General features: G+C 37.9%; 1 protein-coding gene across 1 annotated transcript; it reads left to right on the top strand.

Annotated features, from left to right (window-relative positions):
* Positions 1 to 19: 19 nt before the first annotated feature.
* On the top strand, positions 20 to 17,288 carry LOC101862642 (mitochondrial uncoupling protein 4). Its single transcript, XM_005096578.3, has 10 exons — positions 20 to 1,000; positions 1,807 to 1,929; positions 3,396 to 3,458; positions 5,600 to 5,684; positions 7,267 to 7,389; positions 9,423 to 9,535; positions 11,281 to 11,365; positions 13,785 to 13,874; positions 15,336 to 15,438; positions 16,472 to 17,288. The coding sequence occupies exons 1-10, from the start codon at positions 928 to 930 to the stop codon at positions 16,541 to 16,543; spliced, it is 930 nt and encodes a 309-aa protein (XP_005096635.1). The 5' UTR covers positions 20 to 927; the 3' UTR covers positions 16,544 to 17,288.
* Positions 17,289 to 20,827: the final 3,539 nt, after the last annotated feature.

The raw sequence follows: 20,827 nt of genomic DNA, 5'->3' as shown, positions 1-20,827 counted from the left end.
AACAAAATTAGCCCAGCTGTCGACTAAAGAAAAATAAACCAACAACAAACAACTCCATGATAATAGTTGTACTTATAGATATTAGAATTGAAACACGTGCTTTATATACCCCTGTCTTTGATGATGATAGTTTAAATAAAGACTTCTCAGCATTAGCTTTTTAAAAGACAAAAAAATCGCTCTTACTAATTGAACCATCAGTCTCACTTTTTAATGACCTAAACTTATTTTTTCTTTTCGAGCAAAAAAACCCAAACAAATACGTTACTGCAACTTTTGATTATGGTTTCTATTGCTTTCAGCTGGACATCTGCCCCATTCTATTTTTCAACATTGATATTTCATGCTGCGGTCGTCTTTTATAACTGGCTACGTTTTTTATGCTGACACCGTAAAGCCGAGTGCTGCGCAGCGTTGTTGCGGTCGGAACTACACAACTAGTGGCACTACACACATGAGTGACACAGTGCGAGTGTGTACACGCGCGTGCTCTCAGTAATCGCAGCTGATTGCATTCTGAAAGTAGGCTTGTGGTGGACAGTGAGAGACTGCAGGCTGCACCCATCACGTTTGAGGGGCAAATTTTTTGTCACGTTTCTCAGATTTTATTATTAACGGACACGTCTCAAAGCCCGCACTGAGCTTGACGGACTTCTACTTCTCTGAATGAGGCAGGCCTAGGCCAAAGAAGTCAAAGTCTAAAGTTTTAACGAAAGTATAAGTTTGAGACACTTTCAGCTGGGTGACTCAGTTCTCTGCACTGCAGTCACTGCTCAAGTCTAGTAGATCCACTGCACTCATGAAACAATTTTCATATTCAGATAACATTTAAGATATTTAGCGTTGCCTTATAAGAGATTAATAACAACAAAACAAAAGTGAAAGCGTTAGCCTTGGATGTTGGCTTCATTGTGAAGTTGGAGAAAAATGCCTTTGAATCATGAATCTTTTGCTTTCAAGTACACTCTTTCTGCTACAGCTGCAGTTGTCGCTGAATCTGGTAAGACGACCTCTAGATCTAAATCTATAAATCTATACTTGATTATTGATTTTTAACCTATCATCTGGGAAATACTTAATTTAAAAAAACAACAACTACTCAAGACTAGATTCTAAACTTCTAAAAGTCCTGAGGCATGCTGGCTAAGGTGATTTGCTTTCTGCACCCCCCCCCCCCCCAAAAAAAAAGGGGGAAAACCAAATGAACCCCATGCTCTTCCTGAGGCTTTACTTGACTATTGCTAACATACATCATATATATTGTATTTTCGAATTTTTATTTGTGGTGAACCTAAGAACATTGCAAGTGCTTCAACCCTCTTGTCACAGTCACTTTTTAATCTACTAATTATTTCATGTGTATTCTGTTTACTTATTTACATATTTGTAAAAATTCATATTTAAAATATAATTTATTTATTTGTAATTTTTATTCTTATAACTTATATGCTCTCTCTGGATAGCAGAACCTAACACTGCAAGACTTCAATTAGTGAGAATGTGGTGTCTCGACGGTCACTGTTTCAATAACTGAATTGTAAAAAAAAAAAGAAAGAAAATGTGTATTTTACTGCATGTTCAAAGGATTGTGTAGAAAATTAAGAGAAAACAATTTTGAAAAACAAAATGATGTTTTAGGCACTAGCAGAGACTAATGGGTCACACATTTTTAGTTTCAGTTATCTTTAAAAGTTTTTATTTCGAGAATATATACTAATGCACTTCTTTATTTTTGCCAACTCTGTTTGAATGTGTATTCGTTATTTTTAATTTCTTTTTAAAAGCGTTTATTTTTTTACCTGACAGTCACATACCCTCTGGATTTGACAAAGACACGCTTACAGATCCAAGGGGAAGTGTCGAAGCATGCAGAAGGGTCGTCTCACTCGCGTCCTCACAGAGGCATGCTTGCCACAGCTGCTGGGATTGGTATGTGTATAATACATCTATACTATATATATAAGGTCGCTTTTAGGGACGAGAGGGCTATAACCCATATTTCGGGGGTTTCCAGAAATTTTGACGTACCAAAAGTGGGCATTGCCCTGCCTATAGAAGTTTGGTTTCATTGGTGTGTATATTTTGTTTGGCTATAGATAAAACTCTCCTTGTCTTTTAAAGTAAAGAAACTGAACAATAGGCAATAACTTAATCTTTGATTTTCTCAAAACAGCATTTTTCGGGACAGCCCACTTGTGCTTAAAAGCGACCATATGAGGGGCTGAGATGAAAAACCCGCTACATTCATTTTAACACTTTTGAGAAAATCGTCTCTTTTAAATGCTGCTATACGCACAAATATATATGAGTTAAAAGATTTTTTGGTGGCTTTTATGAAGTATGTGTTGGGTTTGGGCCGGAAACACTTTGTGCATCTGATAGCCTGTAAAAATGTGCATTTTTAAAAGCAAAAAAATCTCGATTTTTTCTAAAATTTCGCTTAGCGGGTTTTGCATCTCACCCCCTCATATATAACATTATATCTTTATAGGATTGTTTAGATGCTGGATGGTTCTTCTTTTTTGAGTGGGTCTTTATGGATGAGATTGACAGATAAAGTCATTAACAGGGAAAAGTATTTGATGAGAGCCATACTGAACCCAGTCGGAGATGAAGTTGGAAAGCGCGGTGGTAATGGATTGGACATACCCTCAGGAAGCCAGGCAGCTGTATGACAACAAAATTAATGCGTTGGATTGGAATCCCAGGGTAAGATCAGGTCAAGAGGAGGCCATATGGAGCCTGGGAAAGAGTCACAGAGAATGATGAATAGAAAAGTGGAAAGACATGAAACGATGTCAGAAAGCTGGCCCAAGATAAGGAAAAATAGAAAGAGTTTGTCGGCGGCTATACCCTGATCCAGGAAGAGTGAGAAAAGCAATGAAGATGGTGATTTGTCTTTCTCATTTATAAACTTTATTGAGATGAAGGATTAACCATGTGAGAAGACCAGACTGGTGCTGTTTCTTTAAATTGTTACAGACTTAGAAGTTAATTTGCAACATTTTTTTACAGGCAAGTGAATCAGTAGAAAAGCTATTGATTGATTAGTATTCAGTGTTCTTAGAGAGTTCTTCCATTTTCACTCTGTTTGGAAAATTAAAGTGATACCGTTCATGTGAATGTATTTTTAGAAGAAATATAAAAAAGCACACATCTGTGTAAGGATGAATGTTGCTTTTTCTTTTTATATGGTCATTTTGTTAACAGCTCTCTGTTGGAATTTGTGTGTATGTGTTGCATATCATGTCACTGGTTTGAAAATAGAACTATTACTTTTATCATAATATTGCAGTCCAAACTAATTTGCATAAGTATGTGTATGTCAGGTATTTTGCTTATGATTTTGTTCCAGAAACGTCTTTTTACTAATGGCTGTTTTTGTCTCTTAACAGCAAAGGAGGAAGGTGTGCGGAAATTATGGCAAGGAGTAACCCCGGCATTGTACAGACACGTTGGTATGTCCTCAGTACATGCTCATAATATTGAGAGCTTAAAAGTAAATTTTTGTCAGGACTTTCGAAGTTTTTCGGAGTGACCGTTATTTTTAGTTATCAGCTTCTAGTCAGTTGCTAGGTGAGTATACAATGCAGTATTGATGATGACTATTGAGAGACTGGGAAAGCTCTTGATATGTTGTTCGTCCTTCTCATTTGAAGATGACCATGACTTCACAAATTGGTCTGTTGACGGTTACTGTGAGTCCGGAGATGGCTGATTAGTCCTATTCGGGCTCGAAAGGTTCGCCCACATTGTGGGCACGGGTAGTCTGCTGTTGGACTTGTGGTGGAGGCAGGTCTGGACTTGCGCACGTTGCTCTTGATATAATCTTTATACAGATACATACCATACAGTGTCACGTTATATGATAAATCCTTTTTTTTTTTTTTTTTTTTAAAATAAAGAAAATACCACCCCCGGGGCAGTGCCACTGACTGAAGTATCTTTAGGCCATTCCCAAAGGGGGGACATTTCTCATTCAAGCATGTAGAATTGTACATGGGCTGACTCATGTCACGCTCATAACTATGCCTGATCTACAACAGGGAACTGCTGCTTTTTCTTTCCTGATCCTTACTATTGTCATTTTCTTCTACTTCTTTTGTATGTTTATCACTCTCTTGTGACCTGCTATTTTGGGATGCCTTGATAGTGGAAGCAGACCTTGTGCTGTTGAAGCTAGAGAGGTGAGCAGACTAAGTCTGATTCCCTGTAAAGACTTCTCTCTTGACACCCACCCCTTGGCGCTCATATGACCTTATGCAGTTGCGAGCACCGTAAAACCCTCTACTATAAAAAAAAAGAAGAAGAAAATACAATGGAATGAATATACAGCACAGCTTCGGAGGAGAAGACTTACAAAAAAAGATGTCTACAGTATTACAATGACACTGTCAAAAAGTCCACCTGTTTAAGACAACCACTTATCTCCTGAACAATGGGTGACCATCATGGATAATTTCACCTTCACGTGATCAGAACAAAATAAGGAGGAAACTTTCTATCTTTTCAATAATGTTGAACTTACTGATTTGCCAAGCATTTAACCCTATCCGTACACCTGGGGTCATTTTGTACCCCCAGGGTTGTATTCTTCACATTTTAGAATACTTCTAGCACGAAGATCTCTTTGAAACGTTCAGTATTTCTCCAAAAATCATTTTGACGGACTGCTATGCAAAGCGTACGGATCGGATTAACGAGTAAATTTCCTCTTTGGAAAGTGGGAGCACAGAGTTCTCCACATCATATTGATACGATAGTAAAACACAACGTACGGATAGGGTTAAATAGATACTTTCATTCAGCTTTTATATTATTATTATTTTTATATAATCCGTGAATGTATGGCAACAAGTGTGAGTGACACAACACGACCACAGTTTTTGACTGAATCAAAAACGTTTTAACACAGCTGTAATATTTTAATGCATAACTTTGTGTTGACAGGTGGTTGTTTCTCGTGGCGTAGCATATATGAGGCGTGCTGACAAAATGAGTTACTTCTCGCAATGCACAAATGGAGATATTGGCCAAAAATTGACATTAGGGTCAAATTCGTAGATTTTTTAAATTGATGCCATATTCTTTAACGATAATCTGTCTTTTATTATTTCATACTTATGAATTGAAAAAAACTTCACCTGTAAGCGTAATGTATCTATTTCCTTAAGGTTTGAATGCGAGAAGTAACTCATTTTGTCAGCTCGCTTCACATATATGTTATATGACACCGTCGATTTATTAGAAGGGCCTTGTAAAAAGTTTTTATGTTTATTTACTTTCACAAAGATAGTGTGCTGTAACCAGCTCTGATGCGAGAGTGAAAACGAATTTGAAATGATATGACACTAAAATATGTGTGATCAGAAGGGCTAAGAAAATGACATGATACTGCTTAAATCATAGATTTATTAAGTATTGGAGTTCTATTGATGAAATCACTTATCACAATTAATGTTGAAGGAATCACTTACATTCTACGCGGGCCTGTCACTTGGAAGAATAATATATTTGATGTTTTCAACTTGTTAGTTTTTTCCACGTTATTTTTCTCCCTGATTTTGGTAACTGTGTGTATTCTATCTTCTTTCCGCAGTTTACTCCGGTTGCAGAATGAGTTTTTATGAAATATTACGGGAGAGAGTCTTCAAAAAGAACCCTGATGGAACCTTTCCTCTATGGTAAGTTGACTTATACTCTTTGCAGATGTGTGCGTTAACTATGATATAATGTTATCTATCCTCTGACTTTTATTCATTATGGAAACTATTTATCAAATGAGTGTTTTATATGATGTGATGTTGGCCAATGGCCTTAAACACTGAATCGACTTACTTACTATCCTTTGACTTTCAAAACTCACCAGCTGGTCACTTGATGTGCTGACTGTGAAGAAAATAGAAAATTATGCTTTCAATGCTCATTTTCTTTAAAATCTTTTTTATGTAAGTTACTTTTTAAATTTCATAACTATTATTTAGAGTTGTCTGACTAGTATTCACAGGTTACTGAGATAAACAATTTGATTTACTCTGTAAGATCATCACTCTTCAGTCAGACCTGATCTGAACAGTGGGTAGTTGGCGGGTGCTCTGGTGTGGTTTGCTTCTTCTTTCCTATTGAACATCTATCGTCCTTATCTCCCCTTTTTCTTTTTTATGTTTGTTACTCTCTTGTAACACCTCTAATCTTGTGGCGCTCGTATGACCTTATACACTTTCGAGCGCCGTAAAACCTGTACTAAAAAAAAAATGATTTAACAGCCACCTGTATAAGACACTGGCCTGCCCTAACGGCCACCTGTATAAGACTATAACCTGTGTAACATTGAATACAGTCAATCCTGCTCTTATATATAGCCATCTGACCAAGACAATCACCTGTACAAATGACCTCCTTACACTTTCTCCCTATATATATGCAGTCGAAATTGTGTGTGGTGTCGGTGGCCTAGTGGTTAGGCTACCAGACTCGTAATCCTGAGATTGCGGATTCGGGGGTTCGAGCTTCAGCTTGGTCCAACATTGTGTCCTTTGGAAAGGCACTTTACAAGAATTTCCTATTTGGTTTGGTCTTTTCGGAGATGGATGTTAAACTCGAAGGTCCCGCCTTTTAAATAACCTAACAGTGTTGATAGGGGTGTTAAACCCATACCATTTCACCATTATTTTTTTTCCTGTCGAAATTGTCTAAGACAGCAACCCATTGTGGAGGAGAAAAGTGGCCATTTTACGCTGTGTCATTCTAATGTAAAAAAAGCACAAGATGGGAAATGGAAAGTAGCAGCTTGTACAGGTGATTGTCTTGGACAGGTGGCTATGAGAGCAGGTTCGACTGGGTTCAATGATAAACATGTTGTTATCTTACACAGGTGACTGTCTTCTACGGGCGGCTGTTAGAGCATATTATAGTCTTATACAGTGGGCCATTAGAGCATGTTATAGTCTTATGCAGGTGGCCATTAGAGCGGGTTGGACTACATTTTAACACAATGCCCCCAGGGGATGCCGATTGGCGACAGTAAGAAGGCCATCCCTTTTCCCATCGAGACGCCGATCGGCGACGGTGTGATATAGCGTGTACCGCACCTGTATCCTGGTCCGTGGGGATAAGTGTTGTGCACTCACGTGCTGCGTGAGTGAAAATTGTCAATGATACCATTTGAGACGTCCACCTGTCTAAAACAACCATTTTTCTCTTGGACAATGGGTGATGACCGTTTTGGACAGTTTTGAACTATGTTTTCACTTCTCTTCTCTCCAGGAAAGCATCGCTCTCAGGTCTTCTTGCTGGTGCTGCGGGTCAGTTTATTTCTAGCCCAACGGACCTGGTCAAAGTTCGAATGCAAATGGAAGGAAAACGACGTCTGGAGGGTAAACCTGTCAGGTAGGGAAGACTCGATATTGTTTTAGGAATGATGATAATGATAAAGGTGAAGTAGGTTTGAGCAGTTCTGACTCATCCTGGTATGTATATATAGAGTTAGTTACAATAGTACTCACTCATCCTTACAGTGTGTAAAGATAAAGTAGGTCTAGATAGGCCCATCCTCACAGTATGTAAAGATAAGATTGGTGACAATTGTGCTCACCCATCCCGGTGTGTGAAGGTAAAGTTGATTTAAATTGTGCCCATCCTCACAGTATGTAAAGATAACTTAGGTTTGTTCAGTGCCCTTCCATCCCAGTCATCATCATCTAGTGCCAGATCTGCGACAGACATCGGCGATCATGATTTTCCATTCATTCCTTTGCTCGGATGCTCTAAAAAAAGCTACGTTTCCCTGATTTTTCCCTGTTACCCATTTGTTTAGGTTCCCTAAGTATGTTGTTCTGGGCCTACCCCTGCCTCGCTTGCCCTCAATTTTGCCAGTGAGAGCTAGATGTTCAAGACCCTTATGTCTATTCAGGTGTCCCAAAAACTGCATTTGTCGTTTCCTGATTGTTTTTAACATTGAGTGTCCCACGTGGGCTTCATCAAGCACTACCTCATTTGATTTCTTTTCCTTCCATGATGCTCTTAGCAGTCTCCTAAGAAACCACATTTCTGTTGCCTCTATTTTATTTTCACTGTCTTAAGTGATTGTCCAGCATTCACAGCCATATAGAAGGGTTGACCAAACATAGCATTTCAGGACTTTCATTTTGGTGTTCATGGAGATGTTTGTATTTTTCAGGATTGGGCTCATTTTATTGAAACTAGCCTTAGCCATTGCAGTTTTCCTTTTTATTTCTGTTGAAGATTTGGCATCAGATGTTATCATATATCCTAGATATTTACACTGTTGGACTTGTTTGATCTTTTCACCTTTGCTAATGAGATTACAACTAGGATTTGCTGCTTTTTTGGATATTACCATGTATTCTGTTTTCTTTACATTCAACAATAATCCTTTACGTTCACTTTCTGTTACAACAGTATCTCGAAGCATTTGAAGGTCCTTTTCGGAGCCTGCTATTAAAACCGTGTCATCTGCATACCTGATATTATTAATATTTTCTCCATTTACTTTGGGGCCTGGACATTCTTCTATGTTTCTAAGGATTGTTTCACTGTACATGTTAAAGAGGTCTGGTGACATAACACATCCTTGCCTCACTCCTCGCCCAATCTGCTTATATTCACGTTATTCTCCATTAGTTCGTACAGCAGCGTTTTGGTCCCAGTACAAATTTCTGATAATTCTTAGGTCTTTTCCATCTATGTCTAGCTTTTCCAGTATTTTAAATATTTCATCATGTCTAACTTTATCGAACGCCTTTGAATAATCTATGAAGCATAAATACAGATCTTTCTGTGCTTAAATACATCTTTCCATTAACATTTGTAAGGTGAATATAACATTTCTGGTGCCCTCACAGTATGTATAGATAAAGTTGGTTACAATAGTACCCTTCCATCCTTGTGTGGCTATATGAGCCTTTTATTGTTCTCAAACAAAACAAAACTGAGTAAATGTGATGCTGTACTTAAAAATAGATACAACCATGCTGGCAACTCTCTTTTCCAAAGTGGGTGCTTTGCGGGTGCGCCGGTGTAGTTTGCTCCTTTTTTTGTATCAAACATCTATTGTCCTTATCTCTCTCCCTCTTCTTTTCTTTGTGTATTATTCTCTAGTAATAACTCTATACTTTTGCTTTTATACGGCTTATTTGTGTTACTTGCAAGTGCTGTAGAACTCTTAACAAAGTAAACTCTTTTCCTAAATATTGTTCAACCTGCGGGGCACCTACCTACCTGCCTCCCCAGACTTTGGAAATACTCTATACAACGACAAAACACAGCTGATAAAAACCTGTAAATTCTTTGCTATATCAACAGGCCGAAGGGCCAGAACTCAGATGGCTGCTGAATCGGAAAAGTAAAGTCAAGTAGTTCTCAGTATTATGTGTAACATTTTTTTCCATTGTGATCCTCAGAGTAAAAAACACGGGTCATGCTTTCCGTCAGATTGTGATGGAGGGAGGGGTGCGTGGTCTGTGGAGTGGATGGGTCCCCAATGTACAGAGAGCTGCTCTTGTCAACCTGGGAGGTAGGTTGGGACTTTTAAAAAAACCCTTCCAGCCCCATGCGAGTATATTTTCAGCAGCGCTTGTACATCCCACCGTCTCAAGAGCGTATATTCTCAGTTTGGGGGGTACCGAATTTGCGCATTTTTCTTAATTAGCAAACCTGATTAAATGTTTATTTTCACAATATTTGTTCATTTACTTTTAGAAATTGTTATATGTGGCAGGACGTGGTGAAAACAGGCGCTCGTCAATTTTAGGGCATGTGGGGTTATTGGTATAATCTTAAAGGCTGTTCAGTTGTCTTTCTATTGTGGAAAAAAATCCCAATCTATCTTTAAAAGAAGATAAGATATTTGAGATTGAAGAAGGTGGGGTCGACTAGTTTCAAAAGTAGAATAAGCGAGAAAATGACAGTCAAAGTTTGGTTATTTCCATAGCTTGACAGTCCATGAACACTGAAAACTTACATTTTTGTGCCTTTAATCAACGTTTTTCAGTACAAATCCACTTACTAATGTGTTCTTAATTGGATAACTATGGTGTTAAGCCAAAAAAAAATATTCTACAAAAATTGCCAAACTGATAGAAAATTGCCAGTTTTTTCAATTTCATTATTTTGACAAGCACCTGATTTCACCACGCTGCCTCACATATGTCATTATTTAAACCTCATTACAAAGACTCTACGTCACTTTTAGAGTGCATGCCTCTTTTTCTGAAATACTGCTGTATTGGCTGGGACTGGGGTTAGAGAGTGCACAAAAATGGCTGGGGCTGGAAGGCTTTACCTTACCACCCTTTCTCTGCCTTATGACGTACCCGGTGAGTGACGTGGGTGGTTGGCGGGTGCTCTGGTGTGGTTTGCTCCTTTTTTCCTATTAAATAACTATCGTCTTTATCTCTCCTCCTTCGTTTTTATGTTTGTTTCTCTCTTGTAACACCTCTAATCTTCGGCTCTTAAATGACCCTGTCCTATTGTGTTGCAAGTGCCGTAAAACTCTGACTAAAACTTAACTTGTAAGTCACGAAAACACAGCTGTAGTCAGTGAGTCCACTGATACTGTGACGTGAGACTGCAGCTGTCCTAGTAAATGAACTTTGTTGAAAACCAATGCTGACAGTCAGGAACACACACCCCCTGGGTTAGATTCGTCGTCATTTGTACAGGCAACTGTCTTGGGACAGGTGGTCATTAGAAAAGATTTGATTGTGCTATATCGTTCTGAAGACAGAAACTTAAAAAAATGTTTTTGAACCTATGCAATGTATCACTGCAAAATGTTTTTGAACCTATGCAATGTATCACTGCAAAATGACTTGTTGTTTGTCCCTGTCAAGTGTATTCTTCTTCTTTGTATGAAAGTAAAAGTTTGAAAAGGTCTTGTGGACAATGCCGTTAATCCCAATATTATTGAAGGCGTACATTTTTTGTCCTATATTTGAACTGTCGCTCGGTCTGTGTGACTTTCACGAGCTGAACTGTACATGTTGCATTGGATGTAATTTTGTGGGTAGTTAGTGGATGATCTGGTGTGGTTTGCTCCTTCTTTCCTATAAAACATCTATCATCCTGATCTCTCCTCCTTCTTTTTTTATGTTTGTTACTCTCTTGTAACACCTCTAATCTTCGGCACTTATGTGACCTTATCATGTTGCTAGTGCTGTAAAACTTTTACTTTAAAAAAAGGATGTAATTTTGTTTCATTTTTAAACTAAGAAACAAGAATGATACACTGACATTATGTAACTTTTTTTTTTTCTTCAGATTTAGCAACGTATGATACAGCAAAGCACTTGATCCTTTCAAAGACTACATTGACAGATAACTACATTACCCATACTTTAGCAAGGTATGATGATAACTATCAACAGAGTTCTCATGGTATTCTGTCATTCTCATATGTGAAGCGAGCTGACAAAATGAATTACTTCTCGGATTCAAACCTTAAGGAGTTAAAGAATATGGCATCAATAGAAAATCTAAAAATTTGACCCTAATGTCGATTTTTGGCCAATATATCCATTTGTGGATTGCGAGAAGTAACTCATTTTGTCAGCACGCCACACATATTTTCACTCGATGATGGGTTTTCTAAGCTGTAGCTGTTGTTGGCTGAAGATTCAGAAATGAAACGTTTGTGGTTTTGGGAAGATAATTTGGGTGTGCCAGAAGATCAGAATATTTTTCTTACAACGAGTTACGTTGAATTTGAAATGAGCTGCAGAAAAAAATACATTTTTTTAGATGTAATTTTAAAAAAATCACAAATGCTGCCCCACTTTCCATTGAAAAATGTTGTGCTTATTATAGTAATTACTTAAAAAAATTTTTGTATGCCAGAGAAAGGGAGAGGGAAAGACAAATGGGGTGAGCTAGAGGAGTTGAATAAAAGAAAATATTTGGTAACAGATGAGATATTCTACCTGGACTACCTCCACCTTTCCTCCAAACTTTCCAGCAGTGACCAGTCTGTTCTGTTTCAGTAGTTTCCATTTGTGAGGCATCGGGGTGAAATCAGGTGCTCGTCAAATAATCAAATCGAAGAAATAGGCATTTTTCCCCCAGTTTGGTAATTTTTATGGAAATTTTGTTTTTTAGCAAAACACCTGTTATGTTCCTATGGAGACACATTTCCATATAAATTTTACTGAAAAGCCTTTTTTAAAATCATAAGAAATATGTATTTGCAGTTTCAAGGATTGTCAAGCTATTGAAGTTATCAAACGTTGGCGGCCATTTTCTCATTAATTTAACCACTGAAACCAGGTTACCCCACCTTCTTGAATCACATATATATCAACTTTAATTCTAGCAAGATGGAAATTTTTTTTCATTGAAAGCAAGGCAAATGAATAAGCATTCAGATGATATCAATTACTCTACATGCCCAAAAATTGACGAGCGCCTGATTCCACCACGTCGTGACACATATGTTCTGTTTCTGTAGTTCTGTTTCCGTAGTTCTCCCTATGAGTTCTCTATCTGTTCTATTTCAGTAGTTCTCCAGTTCTGTTTCTGTAGTTCTGTTTCTTTAGTTCTCCCTATGAGTTCTCTATATGTTCTATTTCAGTAGTTCTCCAGTTCTGTTTCTGTAGTTCTCCTTATGAGTTCTCTATATGTTCTATTTTCAGTAGTTCTCCAGTTCTGTTTCTGTAGTTCAGTTTCTGTAGTTCTGTTTCTGTAGTTCTGTTTCTGTAGTTCTGTTTCCGTAGTTCTCCCTATGAGTTCTCTATATGTTCTATTTCAGTAGTTCTCCAGTTCTGTTTCTGTAGTTCTGTTTCCGTAGTTCTCCCTATGAGTTCTCTATATGTTCTATTTCAGTAGTTCTCCAGTTCTGTTTCTGTAGTTCTCCTTATGAGTTCTCTATATGTTCTATTTTCAGTAGTTCTCCAGTTCTGTTTCTGTAGTTCAGTTTCTGTAGTTCTGTTTCTGTAGTTCTGTTTCTGTAGTTCTGTTTCCGTAGTTCTCCCTATGAGTTCTCTATATGTTCTATTTCAGTAGTTCTCCAGTTCTGTTTCTGTAGTTCTGTTTCTGTAGTTCTCCATATGAGTTCTCTTTATGTTCTATTTCAGTAGTTCTCCATAATATGTTCTGTTTCTGTAGTTGTCTATATGTTCTGTTTCTGTAGTTGTCTATATGTTTATATGTTCTGTTTCTGTAGTTGTCTATATGTTCTGTTTCTGTAGTTGTCTATATGTTCTGTTTCTGTAGTTGTCTATATGTTTATATGTTCTGTTTCTGTAGTTGTCTATACGTTCTGTTTCTGTAGTTGTCTATACGTTCTGTTTCAGTTGTCAGTTTTCCATATGTTCTGTTTCAGTAGTTGTCCATATTTCTCCATATGTTCTGTTTCAGTTGTTCTCTATATGTTGTTTCAGTATTTGTCTGTATGTTCTGTTTCAGTATTTGTCTGTATGTTCTGTTTCTGTATTTCTCTGTATGTTCTGTTTCAGTATTTCTCTATGTTCTGTTTCAGTAGTTGTACATATGTTCTGTTTCAGTATTTCTCTATATGTTCTGTTTCAGTTGTTCTCTATATGTTCTGTTTCTGTAGTTGTCCATATGTTCTGTTTCAGTATTTCTCTGTATGTTCTGTTTCAGTTGTTCTCTATATGTTCTGTTTCTGTAGTTGTCCATATGTTCTGTTTCAGTATTTCTCTGTATGTTCTGTTTCAGTAGTTGTCCATATGTTCTGTTTCTCCATATGTTCTGTTTCAGTATTTCTCTATATGTTCTGTTTCAGTATTTCTCTATATGTTCTGTTTCAGTGCCTGCTCTGGTTTGGTGGCAGCTTTGATGGGAACCCCAGCAGATGTTGTGAAGACCAGAATAATGAACCAGCCGACAAAAGACGGAAAGTAAGTGCGAGAGAGTTTTTTATCAGCCACCCACTCCATTGCTCAGTTTCATGCTGACTTGTATATTAAACTTGGTTATGAAGTTGGCTGACTTGGGAAAGTTTAGGGTTTGCATCCTATTCTAAAGTAAATATTTGACAAATGATAATAGTAATAGTGCATCCTATTCTAAAGTAAATATTTGACAAATAGCAGCTTACATTTGTTTATCAGGATACAAACAGAAAAAGATATTGTCAGTTTGTTTGTATTAGAGCGCATAATTGGCTGCTTAGAATACTTTATTTATGCTTTGCTGGAAGCTGAGAATATTTCTGAGTTTTCTAGGGTCTTCTGAGGTAACACTGTTTTAAAAAATTTTTTTTTGGTAAGTGTTTTATGGTGCTCGCAACTGCATAAGGTCATATGAGCGCACGGGACGCATCAAACATTTTCTGTTGGTAGGAAATTTTGAATTTTGCCCAGATGGCGGACGAAGCCTATTCTTATCAATTTTAGACCATCAAGGGATCTTAAATGTGGGCAACTTGCACACAGGACCTCTGAGATTTTTTGCCTTTGTCCGAGAAGGCTAGGTGTAGATCTTTCCTACCGGAAGATCAGGGGTGTGGCTGAAAGGCAGCATTAAGAGGGAGCCAAGGAGTAGCAGTAGAAGGGCTGCATAAAGAGTCTGGAGCCCAGAGGAGGGGGCAAAGGGGGTTAGGGGGTGGGGGGACATTGAGGATTGCCTTGTTAGTGAGACAAGATCCTGGGCCTTCGGCATATTAGTTAGTTAATAGTATAGGGTTTTACGGGGCTCGCAACTGCGTAAGGTCATATGAGTGCGCTTCGGCATATTGTGGTAGGGTGGCCAGTTCCTTTCCAAGCCGCCTTTACTTCCACAACTCGAAGTCAGGTACCCATTGATATGTACGTGTATAGATTTTAAAAATCAACAGCTATATACAATGTTGTCAGATATATGTGACACTACGCGGTGGAATCAGGCGCTCGTCAATTTTTGGGCATATGGAGTTATTGGTAACATCTTAAAGCTTGTTCATTTGTCTTGCATTTGGTGAAAAAAATATCCATCTAACTTGAATAGAGGTTGAGATATTTGCACTTGAAGGGGGTGGGGGTCGCCTGGTTTCAGAGGTAAAATTAGCGAGAAAATGCCCGCCAAAGTTCGGTCACTTCTATATCTTGAGAGTTCTTAGAAACTGAACATTTTAACATTTTTTGTGCCTTTAGTCGACTTTTTCAGTGAAATATCACACAGAAATATCCTTTTAAATGTACATAAAAGGTGTTGAGCCAAAAAACAAAAAGTCGATAAAAATTGCCATACGGGAGGAAAAGTGACTGTTTCTTTTTTTTCCAGTATTTTGACGAGCTCCTGATTCCACCATAATGCCTCGCATATTAAGTGCATTGATCGAAAGTCAACAGCTGTTCACAATGTTGTCTTTTTTGTTTCAGGGGTCTCCTCTACTCAGGGTCCATCGACTGCCTTGTGAAGACAGTCAGACAGGAGGGCTTCTTTGCCCTCTACAAAGGCTTGCTGCCTATATGGGCCCGCATGGTGAGTACGGGGACAGTCTTCAAATGTTGGTGGTGGGCAGGATAACTGGCGGTAGAGGTTTTGACAATAATAAGAATATTATCTATACATATTATATTTGCGAAAGTTCGTCGCTTTGGCCGCCTAATGTCTTTGTTGTCTGTGCCTGGTGTCCCCCCCAGAAGAGAAATACCACGCCATGAACAGGCTAGTGAGTGTGTTTTCCGTTAACTCAGTGGGTGTCATGCTGGTCATACGGAGCAGATGGCCCTGGTTAGAATCCAAGACTGCGTTCTTGAACTCGTGTTGAATTAGGTTTAGGGCGAATGATATATTGTCGTTGGTTATGAATGTCAGTAATAATAATAATAAAAGTCCATCCATCTTGAACCGATTATGATATCTAATGTCCAAGGTGGAATAGAAGTTATTGATCTTGCTAGCTACTGCACTATCAGTAACATCTGCCTAATACATGTCATTGGTCAGCTGATAACCCTATCCGTACGTCGTGTTTTATTATCGTATCCATAGGACGAGGGGAACTCTGTGCCACCACTTTCCAAAGAGGAAATTTACTCCAATCCATACACTTTGCATAGCAGTCTGTTAAAATGATTTTTTGAGAGAAATACTGAAAGTTTCAAAGAGATCTTCGTACTAGAAGTATTTTAAAATGTGAAGAATACAACCTCGGGGTACAAAATGACCCCAGGCATACGGATAGGATTAAAACGTACAAAGCCCAAAATTCTGAAAAATTTTTCTCTTGCAGTTCTTAAATCTGCTATCGACTGCATGTGCTCAAGAAATATTTTAATGAAATTCAAATTCTAAATGTTGAAAATAGCGCACTCAAAAAAAAAAAAAAACCCATTATGTACGCACTATTTGCTAAAAGAATGAAACACGTTTTTAAAAAAATCTTTCCTGAAAAATTTGGCTTAGTAAATTTTAATAGCTTGGAGAAAGATGTATTTATTTTACTGATTCCCAACATGGTAACATGACCTTTCCATGACCTTTCCATGACCTTTCTGTGACCTTTCCTCAGGCTCCGTGGTCCCTTGTGTTCTGGCTGTCGTACGAAGAAGTGCGGAAACTGACGGGAACCTCTTCCTTCTAGACACCCACTCAAAGTGGAATAGTGGAATATCAGCTACTGGAGTCTTTTTTCTCATCGGAGTTTTTTTTTAATGAATTGTAGTAAAAAATATTGGTGTTATTTGTTGAAATTTATATATACAAATCTATATACATAATATTTATGTATGCTTCGGTTGTTTTAATCAGAAATGGACACTTCACTTTTGTAAATTGATCTAACATGTTATGTATGTATGTGAGAATTGCTTTAATATTCCGTATTCACAGTAGAGTTTTTTTTTTTTTTCAAGTTTTGTGCTCGTATTTATACATCATGTGTTTGTTTTGTTTGTGTTCATCTTCCCAGATCCTGGTGATTTGTTGAGAGACCTCGGATTGTTGCGTTATACAAAGCACTTCACTGGCATCTAAGTTTGAATCAAGTGTTTGTCAACTCAGGTTTATTTATAAGATATATATGTAGTACAGAAAAATCCTGTTGTATACTTAATAGACTTATCGGTTATGCAGTTTATTTTTTTATTTTATTTTATTTTTTTTTGCTGGGTTTGCGGAAAATTTGGTGACGAGGAGGGGAAGCATTGAAATAGGTGTCCCTTTTATTTTAACTCTGATTTTGCGGATGTTTTTAATTGGAAATGATACGAAAGGTGTATATGTTTAATTTTCCAGCATAATTCCGATTAATTATTTCTCCCAGATGGCTCATGACAGACTTTAATAATTGCACGTATATATATAATATATATCTCTGATACACCCTCTGCAAAAGGCAGTGTTGTTTTTTTTGTGCCGCCACCCGTTTTGTTTTTCAGGCGTTTTTACAACTGGACGGGTGTTTTCTGAAGTTTTCTGTGAACACCCCGAGGATTGCATCATGAATTTCCAACTGAAACATTTTTTTTTGCTACTGCAGTTATCGTATTCCTTTTACATACAGGTGTTTGGAATGTAGGTGTTTATCTACGTGTGTGGGTGGTTGGCGGGTGCACTGGTGTGGTTTGCTGCTCCTTTTTTCCTATCAAACATCTATCGTCCTTAATATATCTCCTCGTTCTTTTTTGTGTTTGTTACTCTCTTGCAACACCTCTGTTCTTTGGCACTTATATGACCTTATTGTGTTGCTAGTGACGTTTAACTCTCACTAAAACTAAAAACTGAATAGCAATTTTTTTGTTTGTTTTGGATAGACATTGACTTGTAAATCAAGTTGTATATTGTTGACTCGCAGATTCCATTAGTTGAATATGATTCCTTAGACACAGTATCGTTCTAATTTGTGATCTGAAATGTTTGAGTGGAGAGCTGTCTTTTGGTGGATGGTTGACGGGTGCTCTGGTGTGGTTTGCTTCTTCTTTACTATCAAACATCTATCGTCCTTATCTCTCCTCCTTCTTTTTTATGTTTGTTACTCTCTTTTAACACCTCTAATCTTCGGCACTTATATGAGCTTATTGTGTTGCAAGTGCCGTAAAACACTTACTAAAACAAAATACTAAGACAAAAACAGTATCGTTATAATTTGTGATCTGAAATGTTTGAGTGGAAAGTTGTCTTTTGAGCGTGATAGTATTATTACGAGCTGGTTACTTTTTGAGTCTTTGGACTTTGCTCATACCATAGACTTGTGTTATAACATTTTCCTAGACAGTGTTCTCTGATGTATTTTCTGGACAGTGTTCTCTGATGTATTTCCTGCTCAGGATGGAGTGCACCATTTGACTCGGTTTGAGTCAAATGAAGGGCAAGAAGGGGGAAGATGCAGCAGGCACTCGTCTAAAACGAGGCTGGCAATTTGAACTTCCTTTTTGGGCGCAAGCTTCGCATGGAAGATTTAACATCTTCACTACTGTGTTGACATATTGGGTGAAGTCGCTTTTGTTCTTGAAAATTGGCAGACTGCCATTTTTTGTTTTTTCATTGACCAATAGTAAGAGGAAGGTTTAGGAGATTTTACAACTTATTGTGCTGCTACTTACTATTCAATGACGATGACAAAGTTTTTTTCATCTAGCAGTGAGAAATTTGTCTTGGTCGTTAACAATGGCAGTAGACGTTACAAAGGTTAGGTACACTCATACATACGCACAACTAAGGGGAAAGGAACTATGGTTTGGTTTGAATCTTTCTTGAACAAACGTTTCACATCGTCTGTACAAACATAGATAGAGATATCCTCAGCAGTGAGAGGGTTAATAGAAAGCAAGAGCACGATTATGACAATGTGGGGTCTAGGAAAATGTAAGTCTATGGTTGAGATCAAAGACGTTATGATATGTTGTCCACTTTGCTCAAAGTTAATGTTTTCAATGCCATAATGTTGCCACTTGGCCTTTCTGTGTTGTCTCTGAAGATCAATTGCTGAGCACAAGAAGAAGTGACTAGATCTGCTTTTGGTCGAAATGGAGTTATCGATATGGAAAGTGACAATTTAACCCTATCCGTATGTCATGTTTTACTATCATATCCATACGACGTGGGGAACTCTGTGCCACCTCTTTCCAAAGGGGAAATTTACTCGTTAATCCGATCTGTACGCTTTGCATAGGAGTCTGTCAAAATGATTTTTTGAGAAATACTGAAAGTTTCAAAGAGATCTTGGCACTAGAAGTATTCTAAAATGTGAAGAATAAAACCCCGGGGGTACAAAAGGATAGGGTTAAGCCACTTTTTTTTTACCTCTGTAAATATCTAAGCGGTAGCTTAATTCAGTATTGAGATCCTAACATTTCTTTTTTGACTAAATTATAGCGATCTCAACATCGTCAAAATTTCAAACTTATTTTTCTCGAAGCTGTGAAAAGTGGATATAGATCTAGATCTAGTCACTTCTTGCGCTCAGCTGTTGCCTGATCTGAAGGTCATATGAAATAAGGGTTGTATTGCTCAACATTACAATTTGTTTATTTTTATAAGCAAATGTGTCACGACGCGGTGGAATCAGACTCTCGTCTAATTTTGGGCATGTAGAGATATTGGTATCCTCTTAAAGCTTGTTCGTCTTGCTTTGGATAAAAAAAATAAAGATATCCATCTATGTTGAATAGAAGTCAATGAATGAAGGAGGTGGGGGTCACCTGATTTCAGAGGTAAATATAGTGAGAAAATGGCCGCCAAAGATTAGTTATTATTGCCTTAGCTTGAGGTTCTGTGAAAACTAAAAATGTACATTTTTTGTGCATTTAATCAACGTTTTTCTGTAGAATCCACACAGAAATGTGTTCTTTAATGGGCATGAAAGGTGTTAAGCACAAAAACGAAAATTCGATAAGAGATTCACAAACATGCGGAAAAATGCCAGTTTCTGTCTTCACTTTGATTATTTTTGACGAGCGCCTGATTTCACCGCGCTGCCTCTCAAATGGTTTGTTTTTTTCTGTCCTTGCTATAACGTGGAGCACACTGCTGACTCTTTAGTGAGCTCCGTGCCAATCAGATTAACACTTTGCCGTCACATCTCGTCGATCGGCGATGTTGACCACCCAGTTTCTTTGGATTTTCCCCAAAAAATTGCCTTTGCCTTTGATGGCAAGGGTTTTTACTACATGAGCCGTGAGATGGTAAAGTGTTTAACATGTTTTTGCTTTGTGATGATCTTAATGTTTTCATTATTTATGCATTCAATTTGTTCCCACCTCTCCGCATATATTTCGAGTGAGTGGTTGGGGAATGCTCCGGTGTGGTTTGCCCTGTCTTTCCCATCAAACATCCATGGCCCTTATCTCACCTCGTTCTTTTTTTTGTGTTTGTTACTCTCTTGTTACAACTCAATAATCTTGGGCACTTATACGACCTTATTATGATTGTGTTGCTAGTGCTGTAAAACTCTTACCGAGTTAGTTCTATATCCAAGAAAAATATCAAGATGAGTGAAGAGTTACAGGATCTGTCATTTTATTTGTAATGACCCCATGAAAGCGCTGTTTTTCTTCTGTCACAAATGAACTGTGCCATGCGTTACAAACATGACTTTTGTTTTTTGGTTGTTGTTTTTTTCTCGTGTCATACCTCAGCCACGGTTGCCATGGTTTCTGGTGACTAATGTGCCTTGTTCACAAGGTACCTTTGAGGAGACTTTTGTAATACTTTATCCCCTATTGTGCCTTTCTTGATCAGCACATGTCAATGCCGGCAAATGTCTTGATCAGCACATGTCAATGCCGGCAAATGTAGTGTAGGTCGGTGGTTTGCGGGTGCTCTGGAGTGGTTTGCTCTGTTTTTCCTATCAAACATCCTTTGCCCTTATCTCACCTCGTTCTTTTTTTGAGTTTGTTACTCTCTTGTAACTCCTCTAATCTTCAGC

This window comes from Aplysia californica, unplaced genomic scaffold (assembly GCF_000002075.1).
Source record: "Aplysia californica isolate F4 #8 unplaced genomic scaffold, AplCal3.0 scaffold00132, whole genome shotgun sequence".
NCBI classification, from domain to species: Eukaryota; Metazoa; Mollusca; class Gastropoda; order Aplysiida; family Aplysiidae; genus Aplysia; species Aplysia californica.
Note: the sequence above shows the minus strand (reverse complement) of the source record. Positions and strands in the feature narration are given on the sequence as shown.

Excerpts from the sequence above, each read along its gene's own strand:
- LOC101862642 (XM_005096578.3), top strand. The coding sequence starts at position 928 with ATGCCTTTGAATCATGAATCTTTTGCTTTCAAGTACACTCTTTCTGCT. Across the intron at positions 11,366-13,784 it reads ATTACCCATACTTTAGCAAG|TGCCTGCTCTGGTTTGGTGG; the intron begins GTATGATGATAA and ends GTTCTGTTTCAG. Across the intron at positions 15,439-16,471 it reads TGCCTATATGGGCCCGCATG|GCTCCGTGGTCCCTTGTGTT; the intron begins GTGAGTACGGGG and ends ACCTTTCCTCAG.